Source organism: Cinclus cinclus, chromosome 2 (assembly GCF_963662255.1).
Source record: "Cinclus cinclus chromosome 2, bCinCin1.1, whole genome shotgun sequence".
NCBI classification, from domain to species: Eukaryota; Metazoa; Chordata; class Aves; order Passeriformes; family Cinclidae; genus Cinclus; species Cinclus cinclus.
This window is the reverse complement of record NC_085047.1, coordinates 117,556,758-117,569,132: the sequence shown is the minus strand read 5'-3', so window position 1 is coordinate 117,569,132 and position 12,375 is coordinate 117,556,758. Positions and strand designations below refer to the sequence as shown.

At 56.5% G+C, this 12,375-nt stretch overlaps 1 protein-coding gene across 1 annotated transcript; it reads left to right on the top strand.

Moving 5' to 3' along the window:
- The first annotated feature begins 7,733 nt into the window (after nucleotides 1-7,733).
- Nucleotides 7,734-10,479, top strand: LOC134058156 (olfactory receptor 52B2-like). The gene is made up of 3 exons (XM_062515256.1): nucleotides 7,734-7,825; nucleotides 7,887-7,903; nucleotides 9,470-10,479. The coding sequence occupies exons 1-3, from the start codon at nucleotides 7,734-7,736 to the stop codon at nucleotides 10,477-10,479; spliced, it is 1,119 nt and encodes a 372-aa protein (XP_062371240.1).
- The last annotated feature ends 1,896 nt before the right edge of the window (nucleotides 10,480-12,375 follow it).

Here is a 12,375-nt window from a genome sequence, read left to right as displayed (position 1 = left end):
CTTTTGTGTTCCCAACAGCTCTGGGAAAAATTAGATGCAAGGAAACATTAAATATTAGGAAAAAATAGGTATTAGAAAATAATTCTTTACTCAACGGGTGCTCAGGTCTTGGCAAGAGCTGCCCAGGGAGGTTTGCAGTGCCCATCCCTGCAGGTGTCACCTGGACGTGGCACTCAGTGCTCTGGGCTGGGGACAAGGTGGCCGTGGGGCACAGCTGGGACTCCGTGGGCTGGGAGGGCTTTTCCAGCCTTACTGGTTCTGTGATTCCTGGTGGCCAAAGCCAGGCTGTGTTTGCAGTTCTGAGGTCCTGAGCTGCTGTGCCCCAGCCCTGTTCCTGCCGTGCCCCCCATCCCTCCGGGCTCGGGGGCTGCTGCCCTGGGTTATCACTCGACTCTCAGTGCTGAAGCCCCAGCCGCGTGTGGTTCTTTATCTCTTGAGGAATTTAATTTGCAAACTCAATTTAATCCGTGAATCTGCAGCTGTGGGGACGTGCAGCTGCCACCTTGCTCTGCGGCGCTCCTGGTATCCGTGTCCTCGTGGCCATGGCTCTTTTGTTGGGTTCCTGGGAGACCTTCCCTGTGCCCTCACTGAAGGTCACTGCTGCCACCTCACCCCTGGCCGCGCTGCTGACGCACATTGCCCCTGCTCCTCCCTCCTGCACCTTGGTGAGCAAGGCTCTGCTTTATGTTTGACAGCCGCCTCAGGCCACTCCGTCCCTGCTTTGGCTCCCAAAGCCCTGCTCATCCCTGCTGTCAGTGCTGCTGTCCATCCCCTGCAGTGTGAAGCTCCACCTCGCCTCCCTGCACTCCTGCAGCTCATCCAGAGCTGCCCTTCAAAACGCAAATAACTCAATATTCTGCAAAGGTGAATGTCTAATCGTTCCCATCTTGAATAAAATTTGGGCTTCCCTGCTCCAGTGGGAAGTGTTCCTGCCCACGGCAGGGGTTGGGACTGGTTGAGCTTTAAGGTCTCTCCCAACCCAAATAATTCTGTGATTAGGACACTTCAGGTCCCATGATGGGAATTGCTAAGTGCTTCCTGAGGCAGACAGGGGACAATATTCTCCATCTTTTGGGGGCAATAGTCATCATCTTTTAGGGGCAATATCCATCATCCCCTGGGACAACATCAATCATCCCTCAGACATTGCTCAAGACAGTACAGCAGGGTCAAGTCTTCAGGGATTTTTTCCATCATCTCACAATATCCTGCTCCATCCGACAGGGACTCTGCTGTTCAGGATGGGACAGGGTCTGCTGACGTCCCTTAGAGCTCTTCACTCATTCCCAGACCATGGGATGGAGCACTCTGTCTCCAGCTAAGGCCCTTTCCAGATCCCTTCTCCACTGGATGGACCATGAGGGCAGCACCCAAACCTGTCCCCAGCCTGTGTGTGCACAGAGGTGCAGGATCCCATGGAGACCTGATCCCAAGCCCAGTTCAATCCTCAAACTGTGACAGTGACAATGTGCTGGGTTCCCTCCTGGGGCTGCTTCCTGGCCAGAAATCTCCATCCCCTGGCCTGGGCTGTCACTGTCCAGATCTGTCCCACACCACGGCATGGCCCCATGGTCAGCTGGAGTCTTCCTCACTCCCTTTTCTATCCATCATTTCCCCAGAATTTGACCAGACTGTTTGTCTCCAGCCCTGGGGGGATGTTTCAGCTCCAGGAGTGCAGGGAGCAATGCTGCCACAGTGCACTTGTGGGATCAGACACAGAGTGAGGGATGTTCCAGCACAACCTGCGAGAGAGAAGAGCCTTTGGTTCCTGAACGGGACAGGGGGGACCCTGGGACCCTCAGGGACAGGGGCACTGGTCCTGGCCAATGGCACCAGTCCTGGAGAGACCCACGGCTTTGGAAGAGACACAGCACAAGAAGTGGCAGCTCTGGTGTCACCAGCGTGGCCTGGAGGATGCTGCCAGGGCTACTGAGCCACCGCAAGGAGCAGGGTGGGCATGGACTTCCCTCATCCCAAATGAGGATGTGCTTGGGAAGCACCCTCATCAGAGAGTGGCACAGGGGGGACCCGTGGGCTCCACTGGGCTCCTCAGGGTGTGCCAGCCCTGCCAGGAACCCGAGCACAGCTCTGATGTCCCTCTCCCTCCTGCCCCTCGGCCAGCTCCATGTCCCACTGCTGCCTACAGTGGCAGAGCAGACCTGGCCCCGTTTTTACCCCACTTGTATGTTCCTTGTCCCACTGCCCAGCTGGAGAGTCCCCGTGCAGGCAGGAGCTCCCAGCTGCAGCTGCACAGCCCCGAGCCGGGGCAGTTTCCTTGGTGGGATTGTTGATTTTCTGAGCTCTGGGAAGCTGCTGCCCACCCTTGTGCCAGGCAGAGCAGGGCAGCTGTCACTGCAGCATGAGTCAGGAGGGTAATTACATGTAATCATGTGTAATTATGTGTAACTCTACGTCACTCCATGCCATTCCATGCCATTTTGGTGACAGTATTTGCCATGGTGGGTTCAGCCTGTGCTGAGTGGGTCTTTCCCCAAGCAGGGACCCCCCACGGGAATTCCTCACCTTGCTGTGGCTGGAGCTGTCCGGACCTGCGCTTCCCCTCCCCTTGCTGCCGCCACACGTACACACCTTGGTGTGTGTGACCCTCGGGGACATGGTTGGGGTGGCCCTGGCAGTACTGGGGGAGCAGCTGGGCTCAGTGGTGTCAGAGAGGGGTGATCAAAGCTTGGACCTGATGACCTTGAAGGTCTTTTCCACCCTCAGTGGTCCTGGGGGGTTCCAGGGGTGGGACAGCAGCTCCTGTGGCTCGTGCAGCCACTGCTCAGGTGAATCTCTGCCCACCTGTGCATCTGTCCTGGGGTCCTGTGCTGTCCCTGCAGCCCTGGCACTGCTGCCCTGTGGCTCAGGGCAGAGAGTGCAGTTAATTGAAACAATTAATTAGCTAGATAATAAATTGCCTGCTGCTTCTGCATGAGGCACTTAATTATCTAGTTAGGTATTTAGCTATGTAGTTACTGACTTTATTTATTTATTTATTTATTTATTTATTCAGTAAAATTCATTATTTAATTACTCAATGACTTAATTATTCTGGAAATTCATTATTTAATTACCCAGTTATGTAATTATTTAGCTTTTCAGTAAATTCATTGTTTTACCAGTACACACAGCCCATCTCTGTCGCCCCCAGCAATGGCAGGGATCCCCCAGGAGCTACCACAGAACTCACCGGGGCAAGTACAGGGGAAACTCCTGCAGGTTTCTGGAGTCCCAGGTGGAGTTTCAGCCTCTACCACCTCTTTGTCCCACCTGCCCTCAGTTTCCCCCTCCTTTTGTGCTGGGAATTCCCTGGGGCTGCAGCCAGTTCTGAGATGATGTGGGCTGGGGGGTTTCAAGGTGTTAAACTGGGAACATCCCAGCTGCACCCCCAGGCTCCCCCAGGTACTGCTGGCTCAGGTGGAGGAGCAGTGCAGGGTCCAGGCAGCCCTGCACAGCTGGGGAAACTGAGGCAAGGTGTGCCAAGGGAGGTTTAGGTTGGATTTTGGGGAAATGGGTGCAGTGCCCATCCCTGGAGGGATTTCAAAGCCCAAGGCGTGGATTGGTACCTGGGCACAGGGGTCAGTGGTGCCCAGGCAGTGCTGGGGGAAGCACAGGCTCGGTGGTCCCTAAGGGCTCTTCCAGCCCCAACAATTCCATGATTCCACGATCTGCAGAGGTCTCTGGAGCACACCTGGCCTGGCCCTGATGCAAAGGAGGAGGATTACCCCCACCTTGGCTGTGCCATATCCTGTGCAGGTGGTGCTCCTGCCAGGGAAGATGCTCCAGGAGCAGGAACAGCAGCTCTGGAAGATCCATGGTGCCGCTTCCAGCATCTGTGCTCTCCTGACCTCAGGGTGTGTGGGGTTCACCACAGAGCTGTTCTGGGCTGTGACATCCTGTTCTGCACCCCTGTGCTCCCCGTGCTCTTCAGTCAGGGTTAAATCTGCCCTGAGGTTTTGCAGATGAGGAGACAAACACAAATCCACACCTGGTGTCTGGAGAAGACCTGAGGGGGAACCCAGTCCTGCCCCCTGAGGTGGCAGAGCTGGCTGTGGCCCCGGTACTGGAGGCAGGAAAGACACCTCGAGACCATGTGTGGTGTGAGGCACCCCTAAATCTGTGAGAGAAGCAGAGAAAAGCAAATAACCCAGCGAGGCTGATGTGGAGAGAAGCCCTGCTGGTCTCTGAACTCTCAGGGAAGATTTAGTGTTCTGGTTTCAGGGTGAAGGACAAAATCTGGCACTTTAGGACCACGGGCTGAGCCCCAAGGGAGGCTTTTGGGGTGCTTTTGCTGGCTTTTCTTGCTGGAGTCTGCTCTGAAAACATTGTGGGAGCCCTCTTACTGTGGAGCCCTGCTCAGTCAGGTCCTCATCTCTGAGGGGACCGCAGCTCCTCCCTGCAGCCCTTCCAGGGGCTGGGGAACGGGAGGGGAAAGTGAGGCTGGGGGCAGCTGGGGGCTCCCAAATCTCAGTGTCAGTAGGACCCCGGGGTTCCTGCTGGTTTGGTGGTGGAGGGCTGAGCTCCAGTGGGCCCTGCCCAGAGCATGCTGTGGCCCTGGGAGCTGCTGGGGACACCAGCCCTGACCTCTGCAGCACCAGCACTGCCACTCTGGGCAGGCACTGCGCTTCCTCTGTGTCCCCTGTGGCCACAGGGGACTGCTCTGGGGGACTTCACTCGCCCGACCTGGCAGAGCCAGCAGCACAGCACACCAAGAGCCACATCCCCAGTACTCCCAGTAGCAGAGAACCTGCTGTGTCCACTCAGAGCTGCTGTCACACCCCACACGTACTGGTGTCACACTGGTGTCATGCTCTGTCAAACACTGGTGTCACCAGTCCAGGGGAGCTGACATATTTAGGCTTGGGTGACCATGTGGGGTGAGAGGAACTGCAGAGCCAGGGGTGTCCCCAGCCCAGAGCATCAGCCCAGAGCCTGCCTGGCCTGGCTGAGCCTTGCAGAGGGGCATGGCCGGCCCGGCCCGCCCAGTCCAGCCCTGCCCAGTCCAGCCCAGCCCAGGCCAGGCCCATCCAGCCCTGCCCAGTCCAGTGCAGCCCAGCCCAGCCCAGTCCAGCCCAGTCCAGCTCTCCGTGCTCAGGGACACTGAGGAAGGACAGGGACAGTCCCAGTGTGCACACTGCAGGCCCTGGGAGCAAAAGGGTCTGTGAGTAAATAAAATGGATAAAAATGTCCCGAGGAACAACAGCAGAGCAGCCCTGTGTGCCCGGGCTGTGCTGGAGCTGCTGAGCCCAGCCTGGGAAAGGTGCAGCTGAGGAGTGGGGCAGGGACAGGGCTGGGCTGAGCGGGGCTGGCTTCGTGTCCGTGTCACTCTCCTTGTCATTGCTGTCACTGTCGTGTCACTGTCCCTGTCACTGCTGTCCCTGTCACTGCTGTCACTGTTCTTGTCACTGCTCTCACCCCGGGGGACGAGCAGCTCGGTGACCCTTGGCACTGGGATGAGGCAGGGTGGATCACAGAAGGGTCTGGCCTGGCAGGGACATTAAACCCATCTTGTCCCACCCCTGCCATGGGCAGGGACACCTTCCCCTGGGGCAGGGTGCTCCAAGCCCCGTCCCTGGCCTTGGACACTCTGGGTCCTTGTCGCTCTTCTGAGCCAGGTCCTGCTGCAGCCCTGGTGCAAACGCCCCTCACCCCGAGGGGATGGGGGAGGGCTCAGTGGGGGCCACCCCAGGACACACCATGGACACTCTCCAGGGCTTGGAGGAACCTGGGGCTCATGTCCCACTGTGCCAGGCTGCAGGACCTCCCTCCCTGGTCTCCTCTGCAGTGTCCAGCGGGACCCTCCCAGCCTACCCAGTAACCAAAGTGGCTCAAGGTGTGGTCCCTGGCTGTCAGCTGCCTTCCCCCACGCTGGGGGAGGCCACCATGAGCCTCGGGTGACCATACCAGAGCCCGGTGGGTCTGCCTGGCTGCAGGACCATTTCTTGCCTCAGAGGGACTTCTGGAGTCACTCTCCCAAAGTCTCAGCAGTTCTCCACTCACATACGAGGGTGCTATCCATGTCTCATTTCTGCTGCACAGGCTGGAGCCTCCCATGAGCTCTCCGTTCTCCTCTTCCTCTCCTGTGTGTGCCCCAGCCCCGGGGACAGCCCCACATCTCCCTCCCAGTGACATTCTCTACTCCTGGGACTCCATCCTTGCTGCTCCATCAGCCCCTGCCCTGCTGGATCCAGGGTCCTGCTGCCCCCCCCAAGGCTCCTGCCCCCTGAAGTCTCCCAGGTACTGCTGTGGGATGGGATGTGGCTCACGGTGGGGCAGGGCTGTGCAGGGTGTTTCTGGGGTGCCTATGGCATAGGGTGCAGGGAACCAGCCCAGGTGGGAAGAGTCTGAGGCAGGAAGGAAACCTGGAGCTCCTGGAGCAAGCTCCATACTTGAGGCACAGCAGTAGCACATCCTCAGCTCCACAGAATGGCAGAATCACTGAGCTTGGAAAAAACCTCCCAAGTCACCGAGTCCAACCTTCAAGTGACAAGTTTCCCGTGCAGCTCCTGCCCTGCCAGTACTCAGAGGCTCGGGGCTGGCAGCAGGGATGGGCATGGTGTCATAGGAGGAACTGCAGCCCACCCTGGAGCAAGCCCAGCAGAGCTCACAGCATCATCCAAATCCCCTCCTGCACCAAAGGATGGGGAGTCCAACCCAAATGCTGCATTCTGAGATGCACAAGGCATCAGAGGAGAGACAGCACCAGTATTGTAATTGCATGGCTCCCGTTGAACATTTCCACAGCTGCTGCAGGAGTGATGGTGCCTTCTCAGTGTTGTTGCCTTTCCTGGATCCAGGATCCTTCTGCAAGAGCAGAACCTCCCAGTCCTGCTTCCTTGTTACCCCCGGAGCCCTGTCTTTGGGGGAGGAGGGAGATGTGTCCCAGGCAAAGGAGGGATGTGAAAGGAGGGGTTGGGACTGAGATCAGTGTCACTGGGTGGGGCAGGACACTTCTCAATACTGACTTTTCTGGCAACACTTTTTGCACTTGATGATCTTAGAGGTCACAGAATCAGGGATCCCAGCATGCTTTTGATTGGGAGGGACCTTAAATCCCATCCCATCCCATCCCATCCCATCCCATCCCATCCCATCCCATCCCATCCCATCCCATCCCATCCCATCCCATCCCATCCCATCCCATCCCATCCCATCCCATCCCATCCCATCCCATCCCATCCCATCCCATCCCATCCCATCCCATCCCATTCCATTCCATTCCCACCCCTGCCATGGCAGGGACATCTCCCACTGTCCCAGGCTGCTCCCAGCCCCAATGTCCAACCTGGCCTTGGGCACTGCCAGGGATCCAGGGGCAGCCACAGCTGCTCTGGGAATTCCACCCTGTGCCAGGGCCTGCCCACCCTGCCAGGGAACAATTCCTTCCTAATCACGATTTTGTAGATTGTTGATTTGATCCATGATCTCCACAATAATTATAATCATGAAGGCAGATCACTGCCCATGGGCTGGGGCTGGGTGCCAGAGGGGACCTGGCAGCTTGAGGGGACTGTTCAGGGAGGTTTCAGCAGTGGAACGAGACAATTTTCACCCGCTGTGGATAAAACATTCTCAGACATCCGTGATGCTCTGGATCCCAGGAGTGCTCAGGCTGTGCCCATCTCCTGCTCAGGCCCAGAGCCCAGCAAGGAGAGAGGAAATTCACTTGCAATGCAAATTCTGGAAAAGCAGGAAATGCCTCAGCCGGGAGTGTTAAGTGCTGTTAATGGTTAATGCACCGGCAATTTAAACCTCCCCAGGTGCAGGGGCTGATGCTGTTTCTGAGGTGTGGGAGAGGGGAGGATCGGTACCATCAGCCCTGGCAGCACTGGGGGCTTTGGGTCCCCGGGCTCTGCTCCAGCCGGGGTTGTGGTTCCTCCTCCCAGCTCGGGGCTGGCCCTTGGTGAGTCTTTTTATGTCAAAATGGGGTTTGGGGCAGTGATTCTGTTTGGAAAGACTGAAGGGAAGCAAAGGAGTATGTGAGAGGAATAGATTTCTGTATTTCTGGGAAGTGGAGGTGGAAAGCCTTGCGGAGCTGCTTTGTACCTGTGCACGGTAACACCGGCTGGTGCTGAAGCCTGGGAATGCTCCCAGGCAGATTTAATCCCCTGCCCCAGACCCACGCTGGCTTCATTCACCTGGTGACGTGCGTTTTCAGGTGGAAGAGGTGACTGGACAAATATTTGCGATGAGCTGAAGGTCTTTTCTGTACTGAGCCATGTTTTCAGTGGACTTTTGGTTCAGGGAGGCCGAGAGTCCTTAATGGAAGCACTTAGAAATGCAAACACGTCTGCCTCGGGTACCTGCTGCTTGCAATGAAAGTGAATCAGGCTGCAGGCAGGGAAGGTTTATCTTTGGTCCGAATCTAACTGGTTTTCCTCTATCCCAACCCTGATGTAAGGGAGTTTTTCTAATGTATGATGGAGTTTACACAGGGAATGGGAACTGGGGGTGAGGGGAGGGAAGCACACAAACCCAGCAGTCCTGTGGTGCTCCTTCTCCTCAAAGCCCTTCTCGTGGCAAAGCTTTTGTGGAGGACTTGCAGCTTTGTTTGCATTATTCAAATCTTTAAAGATCCCCTCAGGCTGGTCAGTCATGGGACAGTGCTCCCAGCTCAGGCTGCCCCAGCACTTCAGGAACTGGGAAAACTGAGCTCAGAGGCTGGAACAGTGCCAGGGCTGAGCATCAGTGCAGAGCTCTGCATTTGGGGTGTCTCTCTGGGGTATTCCTGATTTGAGCCAGAATTTCTTTATCCAAGGATCACTCTGTGCAGTCCACCACGTCTTTGTCCCTCTTAGTGAAGGAGTGGAAAAAGAATGAAGCAAAGGGCAGGAAAAGAAAGGGCTCCCTCTGCTCTAGAGCCAGGCTGGGAGAGCTGGGGCTGTTCAGGCTGGAGAAGAGTAGGCTCCAAGTGAGAGGTTTGACAGGTGGCCACAGCCCTCAGAGGTGTAGTTGGATGCCAGTCACATCCCAGACCCTGCCAACAATGATACCTGGGAAGCATTTTTTTTTTTTTTTTAAATTTTTTTTACAAGAACTTTGGTCACTGGTCTGAGCAGGGTGAGGAATTGTGCCATTCCACCTCCCTGGAGGAACCTGGAGTCCCACCACAGATGCAGCTCCGTGTGTGCTCACAGATGTAGCCACTGACTGTGACAAGGCTGAGGGGAGCTTTCAGGACTATTTCTATGACTTTTACAAGGTTTGTGTGGCAGTGGATAAGGCAGAGCTGGAAAAAGGCCTGGCGTGTTTAGCAGTGGCAATGGGAGAACAGAGATGTTTTCCTTGCAGACACACTTTGTAGGACTGACAGAACAAACAGGGTCCTTTGTACAAAACACAGTGAGGGAACCCCTTAGGGGGGAAGGCAGGTGCCATGTAACTCATGTCCTGAATTTCAACCTCTGCCAGGTGTCCTGGGCCAATCCAGGCTCACAGGTGTCGTCCATCCCTTCTGTTTCTTGCACAGAGCTGAGCCAGGCTGACCCTGAGCACGGGAGCGCCATGCACGAGCTCAACGAGAGCAGCTTCGACCCCATCACCTTTGTCCTGACAGGCATCCCAGGCATGGAGGAGTCCCACATCTGGATCTCCGTCCCCTTCTGCCTGATGTACCTCACGGCAGTGCTCAGCAACCTGGTCCTCCTCTTGGTCATCGCCACAGACCGGAGCCTGCACGAGCCCATGTACCTGTTCCTGGCCATGCTGGCTCTCTCTGACCTCATGCTGTCCACCACCACGGTGCCCAAAATGCTGGCCATCTTCTGGTTCAGCGCTAGGGAGATTTCCTTCGACGCCTGCGTCACGCAGATGTTCTTCACCCATTTCAGCTTCATCGTGGAGTCCTCTGTGCTGCTGGCCATGGCCTTCGACCGCTACGTGGCCGTGTGCGACCCGCTGCGCTACGCCTCCATCCTGACGCCCTCGGTGATCGCCAAAATCGCCGTGAGCGCCGTGGCCCGCGGCTTCTGCATCATGTTCCCTCCCATCTTCCTGCTGAAGCGCCTGCCCTACTGCGGGCACAACGTGATGCCCCACACCTACTGCGAGCACATGGGCATCGCCCGCCTGGCCTGCGCCGACATCCGGGCCAACGTCTGGTATGGGCTGACCACGGCGCTGCTCTCCTCGGGGCTGGACGTCGTGCTCATCTCCGTCTCCTACGCGCTGATCCTCAGGGCCGTGTTTCGCCTCCCCTCACCCGAGGCTCGCCTCAAAACCCTCAGCACCTGCGGCTCCCACCTGTGCGTGATCCTCATGTTCTACGTGCCCGCCTTCTTCTCCTTCCTCACGCATCGCTTTGGCCACCAAATCCCAAGCCACGTCCACATCCTGCTGGCCAACCTCTATGTCGTGGTCCCGCCCATGCTCAACCCCATTGTGTACGGGGTGAGGACCAGGCAGATCCGGGAGCGTGTCCTCCGCCTGCTCTGCCCCACGGGGGAGTGTCCATGCCCTGGCTTGGGGGGCAGGTGCTGAGCAGGGGCAGGGGGGTGTGGGATGGGGTCTGGAGAGCAGCACCAAAGGCTGCAGCAACTCTTGGCCTCAAGGAGCCGGTTTGCCCAAGGGGTTCAAGGGAAGCTGGAGGTGGTGTGGTTCCTGGAAACGTGGGCTTATGTCATCAGCACCTTCACTGCTGCTGCTTTCTCCTGAAGTTGCTTCCCCTGAATTTCCTTCATTGGCAGAGTCTGGGTGGGTCCAGCTGAGAAGCATCAAGGCACTTAGAGCTGCTGGCTGCCTGTCACCTGCTACAGCTGGCCATGTTTGCTGCCCTACAGCTTCATCTCTGCCTGTTCCTTCACCCCTCTAACAGTTTCCAGACTGTGAACACCTCGTTGGCTTCCAGAGTGAAGCATAGCGCAGATGGGCATGGCTGGATGGGCAAGACACCGCTCACCATGGCACGGGGGGATACATCCTCCTGTGCTCCTTGCTGAGGGACCGTGGCACTTCTTGCTGCTGAAGGTGTTTCCCTGAGAGTTTGGGAAAGCCTTTATTGTCCTGTGTTTGAGGGAAACGTTTCCCTCAAACTGTGACTCCTGAATGCACATCAAGCCCTTGGAGTGGTATGTAAAGGAACAGTGGTCTCCTACCCCCACCACATCCTACAGGGATGCTTTCTGTCTTGGCCAGTACAGCTCTGCCTCAGCCAGGCAGTGCCCAGTTTTGGTTGTGGTGACTGGGGAGCCCCTTCTGGAGGCTCCACTGTCCAGCTCTCATGGCAGTGCCAGCAGTGGGATGGTCTGACCCCATGTCACCTGTGGCATGACAAAGGGCCACAAAGGGCCCGGGCTGTTCCTGATGTTACTCATGAGATGGAGCAGATCAAGCCATTTCTGCAGAATGTCCTTTTGCCCTGACTGTGAGGGCAGCCAGCACCTGCCAGTCCCACAGCCTGACTGGGCTGCAAAGCTCTTTTAGACCTGCCTGTGGTGGGGAAACCACTGCTGCACACCTGGACCTCAGGTGTCTCATTTGGAGGGGTGGTGACCCCGGAGATGCTGGGGAATGGCTCTGCCGGGGTCTGGACTCCTTTAAATGTTGTGCCCTGCATCAGGGCGGGAGCTGTGGAACCATTCTGGTCGGGGCTGATCAAAGCTGGTGTTCCTGATGCAGGGCAGGAGCCATGGACACACCAGGTGTGTTCATGTGAATTCACAGCAGCTGGGATCAACACAGACATCCAACCAGCAATCCTGGCTCCAACCACGCCAGTAATGCTGCCATCACTTCAAAAGAAATGGGAAGACACTGATTCATGATTTCAGATCAAAACCCCCCAAAGTTTTTCACTTTTTGCAACATGTTTCTTCTTTTCTTTGTTTTATTTTCCTCTGATTTGATCAAAGGTGGCACCCTGTGACGGACACAGGGGAAATGAAAGTCTCTTTATTAAAGGCTGTTTGTCTACCAGGGAAGATAACGGAGCTGGGTACAAAAGCTGCTCCTGTCGCTGGGTTTTTTCAATGTCCTCAGAACGTTCGTGTTTGCGTTGGCTTTCTTAGCAAAAAGAAAAAAAAAGAATGTTTGCACAGAGCAGCCATGTGATTTTTGATAGGAGATGGAGCTCGAGAAGGAAAATGTGTCAGGAGAGCACATTGCTGTGGGCAGCTCTAAGAACAATGAGCTGCCCCCCTGGGTTTGTCAATATTTGGGGCTGGAGCAGCCTGGGACAGTGGAAGGTGTCCCTGCATGGCAGGGCTGGGATGGGATGAGCTTTAGGCCCTTCCAGCCCAAACTGTTCTGTGAGTCCGTGGATCTGCCTGATCCTTGGCATTTCTCAGAATGGTTCTACATGATGGAGGAGGCAGTTCTGAACTTGCTGCCCTGCTCCTCAGGTGGATGTGGTGGCCAGGTCAGGAACAAACTGCCCAG